The following is a 10,195-nucleotide window of genomic DNA, read 5'->3' as shown; positions in this document are numbered from 1 at the left end:
CCCCGAGAAAAAAAAAAAGACTGGGTGAAGTGATCTGCATACAGTAAGCTGCTTCAAAGTGATATAAAGAAGATAAGTAAGACCCACATATGAGAAATAAAAAATCCCTTATGCATAATGAATACACAAAAATTTCTCTTTTTCCCTATCCTCCTATTAGTAATAAAACTAATTAGAGAGCAAAGCTCCATAACACCAAAAATAGAAATGATAATACAAACATGTTTTCCTTACCAGAGTTGATGGATCAATTGGTGCTTTTCCATCTCTCCAAGCAGCATCCAAGTATGTCCTTAATGACATGCCCACAAATACCTGTTACACTGACAAATAAATACCGATCCATCCATACTCCATAGAGATACATTTGGTATTTTCACAACTTTCAAGGTGAATTACCCTCAGCAAGGAATAAAGAAAAGGAAAAATAGAAGAAATATTGATTCATTTCGGCAAACCATTGCGCATATACCAGCTTCCGACCAGTTAAATCAGCTGCAGCTTTCACACTTCCAAGACGATGTATATTAGATGCAAACTGTGTAGTAATAACTCTTCCTTTAGCAGCTGAAACATTTCTCAATAGTGCGTCTGCTACAACAGTCTCACTAACAGTTCTTCCAGGTGAGAGCACATTTGTTGAGTCACTCATCATCTGGAATGGAAAGCAAATAATTAACTCAAAAATCAGACTCTGTTGCAATTTTGACCCAAAAAACAGTTTACTCACAGAATACATATTCACACCAAATACAGAATAGTGGCCTTATTGTCCAATGGATTCACGCCGCATACTTAAGGTAACATCTTAAGCCTTGATCATGAGAACCCAGCAGGCCGTAAAGCACCCAAAATTGCGATTCAGAATTAGAAAGAACTAGAATCAAAGTGTGGAAGTTCTTTCATTCCACTAAAAATGATCTTTGTTCTGACAACTCTGCAACACCCAGCCCCTTGACTAGCACATATCTACACACTTGAAATACACGTTGAGAACATTCAAAATTCCTGCTTAAAGGTGAAAAGAGCTGTCTTTACAACCTTTTAAGGCCCAGATTATCAGAATGTGCTTTTTTTGCACATGCCTACTCATCCTAAACATATTATATTACATAGTTAGAAATGCAATTTAATTAGAAGCACACTATGAGCAACAGAAAATATAGATATCCAGGTAAGCTGTAATATTAGCAAAGGAAGTCAGAGGAAAACATCTAAAGAAATTCCAAGTCAGACCACATTAAACATGAAAACCAGATAGAGAGATCTTCCATTATTGGCACATGAGATACACGGCCATCCACATGCATGTCCAACATGACACCGGTAGAAATATGAGAATCAAATAGGGGGAAATGTCCTACAAATGATATAAAAAGTAACAGCAGCACAAAATGTGGTTGCAAGAAACTTACCAATGTAACTCCTTCCTTCGAGAGTTCCTCCAAAGTGTCGCGATCAAAAACTTTCCCATCCAATGGTGATTCATCAATCTGTAATAAGTAAAATATGCATCTGTGAGAATGAACACCAAAAACTGGAAAGGAAATAAGATGCAGCAGTCACCTTCCAGTCACCAGTATGAAGAATGGTCCCATCAGCACAGCGGAGCACCAATCCACAACAATCCGGAATAGAGTGGGTAACCCTGATAGGTTCTACTTCAAAAGGCCCGGCAATGAACTTCTTCCTCGTCCTAAAAACCTTAAGCCTGGATGGTACTAAGATCCCAAACTCTTTCAAGCGCTTTTTGATTAGCTGTTGACAAATGAAAGGAGGGATGATCTTTATGTACCAAAAGAAAAAAAAAAATTCAATGACACCAAGAAATATTATATAGGCTACTAAAATTCCCAAGCCACTATTAAGAGATATCATGAGATCAAGAAAAAAGTTTTCAAGACAGTCCCCCCACCTCCCCTCCCCCCCCCCCCAAAAAAAAAAAAAATGGAAAGTATGATAACAATTGCAAAGCTTCAAAATCCCACTGATGCAAAGCAAACCAGAAGACCAAAACACTAACACACAAGCATGAGAAGTGATCCACAAGTCATGTACCAATTGATCTTAACACTCAATTGATTAGCATTTCATTACCAAGTTTAAAAGAGGTCAATTTTATTAAAAGGATCTGTTTATCTTCTACATTGGTGATGTCTCTTCTCGGGAATTGGTATATTGAAAAGAAAAAATAAGGCTTGGGAAATAAAAATTCAACTTGCAAGAGAAAAGAGGAATTCTGGATAATTGGTTTTACTATATGGTGATATATTAGAATTCTAAGAACCTTTAAATTTCAGAAGTAAAAGGATTCAATGGCATATATAAGGGGCATTCGCTGTAGAATGTCACAGGAAAAACAAAAAGGTTTGGTAGAGAAGACAGAGAAACATAAATTATAATATAATGCTAGGGTTGTGGGAATCAATTAGGATTTAGAAAGCACCATACTTTCTGGGGCTGGAGATAATTCTCACATATGGCAGAGGCCACTTCCAAGAGTAAGAACCTCCATATTTGGCTAGAATTTTACTGTGTTAGGAAGGTTCTCCAGTTTATCTTACAAGAAAAATTCTTGCAGAATGCATATGACTTTAGAAGGCAATGACCAAATAATGGAGAAATAGTCTACACTAGGATTGTGTATTTTTGTTTCCTTAAGAGTTCAACATTATTTAGGAGTGTTGGTCTACGATGTCTTGTATTTCGTCACAGTTTAATCCAGGGAGTACTGATGCAGCGCCTCAACAGGCATGACGGCAGCCCCCGCTCGAATTTTTTATTTGAGGGCAGTTGTGTACTTTCCGGATTAGGGTTTTTCGCTATATATTTGTAGCAATGGTTTCTTTCTCTATAATGCAAACAATACTGAGATGTGTGAGGGACGAACGTTGTAACCCTATTCTCCATTGATAGTGAAGCTGGATCTCATCTCACCGGGGACGTAGGCAATCTTGCCAAACCTCGTAAATCTGTGTGCATTGCTAGTTCTTGTTTTTCCATTATCTTCTGCATCGTTTTAGGGTCACATTTCTACAAGGAGTTCTTTAGTAGTTTCTCAACGATCAAAATTTTTCCATTACTACTTGTAGTCTTACCTACAAATGATGGAGATAGAGTAGTTCAACAGAATTCTGCGTTATGAATAAAGTCATTCTAGGAGTAGCAATTAGTAAATCCCGGATCATCTAAAGCTATAATAAGATTGAAGAAATCAATATAAATTTGTGTAGAAGGCATAGTTCCTTTATTTAAATTGTTCATTTTTTTATTTCTTTAACTTTCAATGCTAAAATCCCCAATCAGTTGCTACCAGAACCCTGAGTTTCCTAAAGTTACATTTGCTCTCAGAAAAGCTCAACGAGTAGGCACTTCTTACATCTTATATCACCCACAAACAACTGCCAAAACAATCATCAGTGATGACACAATATAAGTCAAGCTTACAGCTTGGCTTCAATGCAACCACCTTTATGTTCGAGGTCATATGAAAAATAGAAAGTCTACGGACTTGGTACAACTGCAACAGTATTAACCATATACAACACTTGAAGCCTGCAGGTAAGCAAAGCAGCCCCTTGCTATATTTCTTGAAATGTGTACTGAATCACATGGATAAGAAACTGTTTATCAGCACCTCAACGCCATTATGATTCACCACCTCCCATTACTTGAGCGAGTCCTTAAACCATGAATGCAGTTATCCCACTAAAAGGTGGCAAAGAATGTAATCAAAATTAATATTGATGGCAGCTCTATTGGTAATCCAGTTCCCGATGGATTGAAATGTTATCTAGGAAGTAGGAGGGAATTGTCCTTGCTTTCAGTTGCCCTATTGGAAGGTGTGATTTAACCACGGGAGAATTAAAAGCAGCCATCTAGGGTGGTGAGATTTCTCTTGTTCATGGGTGGACTTGTGCCAGTATAGAAGGGTATTTCAAGCTGATTAATAGCCACTTCCGAGTGCTTTCTGGAACAACATGGAAGTATAGATAACGAGAGCCAAATTGCTTTGACGGAACATCTTTTTCATGTGGAGGATGCATTTTGCCAACTGTATAACAATGAATAAGCACCTATCCCATAGTGTAGTCCCACTGTGAGTGCCTGGCCTCTGCAGTGGGGTCCCCCACCCAAAACATTAGATTTTTACCTCTATTCATTGGAATTTGGTTAATGGTAAATATCAAAAGATGGCAAAGAGTATTTATACAAGGAAATTAAGACATTTCTGATACCCTTTTCACATACCTCCATTGTAAAGGACGAAGCAAATATTGGTGTACGCAAATCCAAAGCTGGGATTACCTGCTCAGTTAACACAATAAGAATTGCCAATATAAAAATAATAATAACAAAATAAATAAATCAAAATCAAAATCAAGATTTTTTACATTAGAATTTCTCTTTAACTTATAAAATTTACTCAACATCTACTGTCTATCAGAAATCAGAATTAACACTTAACATGTCAACCACACCTGTCATAAAGAGTCAAATCAAACAAGAGGAGTAAAACATGGGCTACATGGCATAAATAGTCATTAGACATATGAGTCAAACCCTTCAAGTTCAATGTCAAATTTTATTTTCTTTGCCTTTAAAGACTTGGAAATTTTGAACATAATGATTTTTTGCCCAAAAAAAAAAAATGTAAAAGAAAATCATGCATAAGAATAACTTCTTGGATTCAGTGTAGCTGAATAAGACATCAAGGGAGTGTTCAACAAAAATCTAATTCATTCTAGAAGCTTATGAAATACCAGAAGGTTCTGTTGCAACCAAGTCCCCAACAAAATTTGGTTTCTTAATAAACTTAATACAGAGGAATACTTGGGTCAATATACAAGACAGTTAACTCATTCAACCTCCTGTGTCCCATGTCCGATGTACATGTACTTCATAAGAGAACAGGCAGTGGTTCACTCATTGGAGGATAAATAATTGGAGATTTCCAAGCAATACAACTTTCTCAGGACATCTTCCTATATTTTCTTGTTATTTCAAATCTCTAGAACAATTGTGACTATGTGAATTATTAGGCCACAGCAAGATCAGAGACAAAACAGAATCCGAACCCTTCTATGTAAGCACATGTTGTAAGGAAAGTCAACAAAATGATCACAGTTTTTAAAGTGGACAGAAAACTTTACCCAAGGCAACGCACCAATGTGGTCTTCATGGCCATGAGTTATAACAACTGCTTCAATTTTATGGCTCCATCTTTTGATGAATGTTGTGTCGGGTATAATTCTCTGGACACCCAGCTCATCATAACTGATATTCATCGGAGAAAGTTGATCCAAATCCAACAATGAGAAATAGGAAAAGAAAATTAATTTAAATAATAAAAAATAAAAAATAAAAAATAAAAAAAGCAGTAAGACAGGATTATTGCAGCAGATCCGTTTTATACCTTCTAGAAAAACTTTTCTAACTTGAAATTTGCAACTTGTCAGAGCTATGCAACAACAAATATCTTACGAGAAATGACTACTAATGGAAGATAAATCAAATGTGTTTACAAAGTGACCCAATTATTAGAAAATTAGGGTCCTAAATAAAATTCATCCAACGAATAATACGGTTCATACTCATGAAATACAAAAACTTATGAAACTACAAATCCTACAAACAGATTTGAACTTGACCTATAAAATCAAATTTAAGATGAAAAAACATACCTTTTGAAGATCAATATATATATATATATATATATAACCTTCGTTGAAGAAATTGTAGAAGATAAGAGTAAACCTTGTTCAACAAAGTATAACAGATGATTGAGGATTATAGATGATCAGAACTCGATGAAACAATTGAAATTATCAAGGATCTCACAAGCAATCAGGGTGCTCACCCCAGCTGGACAGGTAAACCATAACTTGGTGTTTTTGAGCTTCCAAAAAACATTCCCTTTGCTTGTGTGACCTTGAGATATTTATATCTCTAGGGTGGAGATGACCAGCCATAAAGTTCAACCCTAAGTGAGATGCTAGCCACCTACTGTCCATATCCAGAATGCCTTTTGGGCTTACCTTGACACTTACTAAAATGCCCCAAAAAAAGTGAACAAAATTACAAAATTGCCCATTTCATAAGACAAATCAAAATCAATTTTACAAGAAGAAAATATATAAATTTTTATTAAAAAATAAAAACATTTTTGCAAAACCACTTTGGCAATAAATCTTTTCAAAATGACAGTTCGTAGGTACGCATAGACATTTGTAATTGTCCAAGTCACTAGCAATAGAACATTAGTCACTAAGATCAACACTCAACATACACGTAATCCTTTCATGGATGTACTCCACATAGAGACTAGTCTTCATGTCTCCCATAGTCTGAGCAATTTTAACTTGCACCCCTCTAACCCATCATAGTTCAATAATGCATACGCTAACACGTAATATATCATGATGGGTGCGGTCAAGGACTACAAAGTGGCTCACCCCGATGATCATCCATAAACTAGTCCACTTAAACCAGTAGACCAAATAGCAATGGTACCATTTAATCAATTTTACAAACCACAAAATAAACATGCCACATGCCACAAAATGATATATATATATATATATATTTATATATAATGTGAAAAAAAAAAAAACACCATTAAGCCATCAATGTCCAATAATGTGAAAAAATAACACCAAATAAATTTGTATTGGGCCACACAATTCCAACAACAATAGCTTGGAACGTTTGTTACAGGCACAACATTAAGATATCTACTTCCAAGTGAAGAGAGATTTTCAAAACCGAGCATGCAAACTGTAGCTATTGAGATTCTAAAACATACTCTGGAAACATTATGCCAGCATCAATCAAAATGTAACGATCATAGTTCCCCACAAGCATGCAATTCATCCCAATTTCACCCAGGCCACCTATAGGAAGAACACGGAGTGGTGGGCCATCAGACCCTTCATAGAACTGTTCCATCTTGCGCTGAATAGAATCTTCCATACTTTTCCTTGCTCCCTCTCTTCTCTTCAAATCCTTGTTTAGGACTTTATACCCACTAGTACCTATCATCAACAACAATCAGTATATCAAATTTCGACTAGAAGAAATTAAAAGAACATACTGCTACAAACCTGCAAGGGCACAGATGACTAAAAGTTGCCATATCAAGTAGTGAAAGAAGAAATGTAGATTAGAATAGAAGGCGGTAACCGCCATAACCTATTAGTGATGCTAGAAATTTTACATTCTACGAATAAGAATAGATTGAGTTCAGCAACTAAATCATCAAAAGAAGAATTTCACTATGTTCTATAAATATACTCCTCTTTCAAATTCGTTTCAAAGAAAAAATAAATACTTTTATCAATTTGTGTTAACTTAATCAGAAGTTCAGAACTCTTACTGGAGCAAAGCTTAAGAAAAAAAAAAAAAAAAAAACAGATAGTCAAAGCGGAAGCCTGTGTGAATAGGAGCACCTAAGGAGGAAGAAACGTAAGGCCTTCTAGGGCATCGTCGACATGAAAGCCTACAGGGGCATAGAGAAAGGACACTCAAAGCGGCCATCTCTTGGTCTTCTCCCCTGATAAAAACTCCTCGAGAAGCTCAGAACCACATGAAGCTGAAACAGGACTACCTCGAGCTCCAGAGGCTTGGAAGCCCCAAAATCACCTTCGTAGTTCGTTCTGGTGTGCGTAGAAATGGATAATGCCCTTGGGAGAGGTAATCAGGTTAGAAGGCGCGAGCCGCGCGAGGTTGAAGCGGGAAACAAGAGTGTAGAGAGGATTTTGTGTGGAGTGGAAATATCTCTCCTATCGCCTTTGAAGGGACAACACGCTTGCACGTGTTGCAATCTTGGAGGCTGCGATCATCCTTCGTGAATATGAGACGATGATGCTGAGACCTAGACACGGTTTGAGGTTGAGGTGTCAAAAGTTGGGACGCACCAGTAGGCCCCACCTAAACATCTCTACTGGAAATTTTTTTTTTTTTTTGTGTCTTCCTTGGCAAAACAAAGTTCCGCGGCTCCTTTGTTTTTTTCTCTTATATATGACAAAAAGATTTCCCTGGAGAAGTGTGGCTCCTGCGCCTAAACTTATGGGAGTGAAATAATTAATCCATTCTCATGAAATGGAAAATGGTATCTTCATAAATGTTTTCGTGTACTCTCATTGGCCATCTGCACATGCATGAACCACTCCCACATATTAAATACTTTAAACATTCCTTGATTGAGTGGGGGTTATGCACATGGTCATCATTAAGTGGTAGGTTTCTTAGATTTCACAATGGTGGGATAATCTTTTTCAAAAGGGGGAGAGAGAAGATGAAACGTGATGGCCACCTTACTGAGTACCCAACCTTTTCCTTCTACTAATATTTTAAGGCATTTATCTATAACCTTAGCTATAAATGGAGAAAAATTGGCATGAAAACATGAAATAGATGACTTGGACATTTAGTTCACATCTCATTTCATTGCATCAGTCAGGTCCCCACATTTTATACTCTTCAAATGCTCTAAAGATACAATTCTCACAAAGACATGAAATTTTCTAGCTTTGTTTTGTCTAATTTCCTCTGCAATGAACGAGAAACGACAATGAAAATCCAACAGTTGAGAGAGTCCCAAAATACACCCCACTCGTTGAATGTTTACTACCATTCATTACTTCCCGCAGAGGATTTTGTGGTTTTGATATTACACCACATGATGAAAAGGTTTGAAATTTGACAAGTGAAAGAGTCAGGGCCATGGTTACTATAAATGTTATAGTCTAATTGTCACCCAAAAGGCTTACGCGTAGTACAGCCCAAATAAGGAGAAAATGAACGCATCTTATCGGCCACGAAACTAAGCCATGTAATATAAAGGTTTATGGACACTAGGGCTAGCCAAGTATATAACTCATAAGACCTCATGATAGGCCTAAGCCTAGGCTCAGGTCTAGGAAACAGGCCTCCAAATTAAGCCAAAGCCCATACAATGAAGTCAAAGAACCCAATGGGCCAGGGTTGAATTTATTGGGGTTTGGCCTATCCAAGGGTATAAGGGCCTCAAGACAGACTTAGGCCCAATTCTAGCCAACAGTCCTCAAAGTCAAGACGAAGCCCACTCTTCGTATGGGTCAGGCCAGATATTTGGGCCGTATTGGCTTTCATGAATAGAATGTGTATTATACTAACTTCCTTGGAAAATCATTGGGTTACGTTTGATTACAAAGGAAATGAAAGAAAATGGAAGTGAAGATTTTCAAATTTAAAAACAGAGGATTTTGTATTCATTACTTACATGATTGTATAAACTATTTAAATTTTTTATCATATTTAGTAAAAAAAATAGATGTAGTTTTTATTTTATTATTGCACAGTAAAGTGAAATTGAATGACCGAATATAAAATTATTTGGAGTTGTGATATAAACATGCGGGGTAGAAAAATTAGATGTGTTTGTTCACATAGAGCCTACCCCAGTCACACCATATCCTACACTTGAACTAAAACAAAGAAGCAAATGTTGAGCTGATCTACGACCATTCTCTCCTGGTGGTTGAGCTGATTTACAATCAACCTGGTCTATAACCACCCTATAATCGAGCTGATCTACAACAATCCTTGCTTGCATTCTATCATACAAGTGAAGTGACTTGTTGAGTCTCATTCAAACTATACGCAGCAGAGCAGTGTCTTTTGCCAAGGGTGCTTAGATGTTTTTGTATGCCTCGATTTAATTTATTTTTTTTTTTTCTTTTTTTCTGAACTGCAATGAAAAGAGAAGAAAAAATTCAAAGTTGACCGTTCGAACTAGTAGAAATCATTATTAGTGGCATAATTAGAAGAAAGTAAACGGTAAAGATTTTGGGCTTGGGCCTTTGGGGCTTTGGGGAACATAATAATTCATGCTTTTTCATTTCCTCCCTCTCGGACCATCCAAAATCAAAAGCCACCTCACATGGCATTTTGGTATAGGTTTAGATCCAAGGCATTGCATTCTTATTCAATTATGAATTAGTTCAATTCTCTCTACATCGCAGGACTTTCTTCTCAGTCTATTTTAACTGATATTTTTTTTTTGGTTAACCAAGATGTTCAGGCCAACTTACACGCATCTTGACCAATTTTCATGGAGACTAGTGCAGTAACTCACCACTACGATCTCCACTTAAATCACAGATATACAGATGAGGAATCGAACAAGTAACTGTGTGCCTATTTTAATTGATTT

The 10,195-nt window shown here is 36.7% G+C and overlaps 1 protein-coding gene across 3 annotated transcripts in view; it reads right to left on the bottom strand.

Moving 5' to 3' along the window:
* LOC122079664 (ribonuclease J-like) overlaps positions 1-7,776 on the bottom strand; it is a 15,383-nt gene extending 7,607 nt beyond the window's left edge. Inside the window, exons 1-8 of one of the 3 annotated variants that reach the window (XM_042646322.1) lie at positions 7,449-7,776; positions 6,806-7,034; positions 5,154-5,277; positions 4,252-4,308; positions 1,567-1,758; positions 1,416-1,493; positions 473-655; positions 235-315 (exon numbers count right to left, since the gene is read on the bottom strand). In XM_042646322.1, coding sequence (XP_042502256.1) covers positions 235-315; positions 473-655; positions 1,416-1,493; positions 1,567-1,758; positions 4,252-4,308; positions 5,154-5,277; positions 6,806-7,034; positions 7,449-7,536 — 1,032 coding nt within the window. In that variant the 5' untranslated portion in view covers positions 7,537-7,776. Of the gene's footprint in view, positions 1-234; positions 316-472; positions 656-1,415; positions 1,494-1,566; positions 1,759-4,251; positions 4,309-5,153; positions 5,278-6,805; positions 7,035-7,448 lie in introns of those variants that run through there. The other 2 variants (XM_042646321.1, XM_042646323.1) reach the window with 2 other exon arrangements.
* Between the last annotated feature and the right edge of the window lie 2,419 nt (positions 7,777-10,195).

Source organism: Macadamia integrifolia, chromosome 5, assembly GCF_013358625.1.
Source record: "Macadamia integrifolia cultivar HAES 741 chromosome 5, SCU_Mint_v3, whole genome shotgun sequence".
NCBI classification, from domain to species: Eukaryota; Viridiplantae; Streptophyta; class Magnoliopsida; order Proteales; family Proteaceae; genus Macadamia; species Macadamia integrifolia.
Note: the sequence above shows the minus strand (reverse complement) of the source record. Positions and strands in the feature narration are given on the sequence as shown.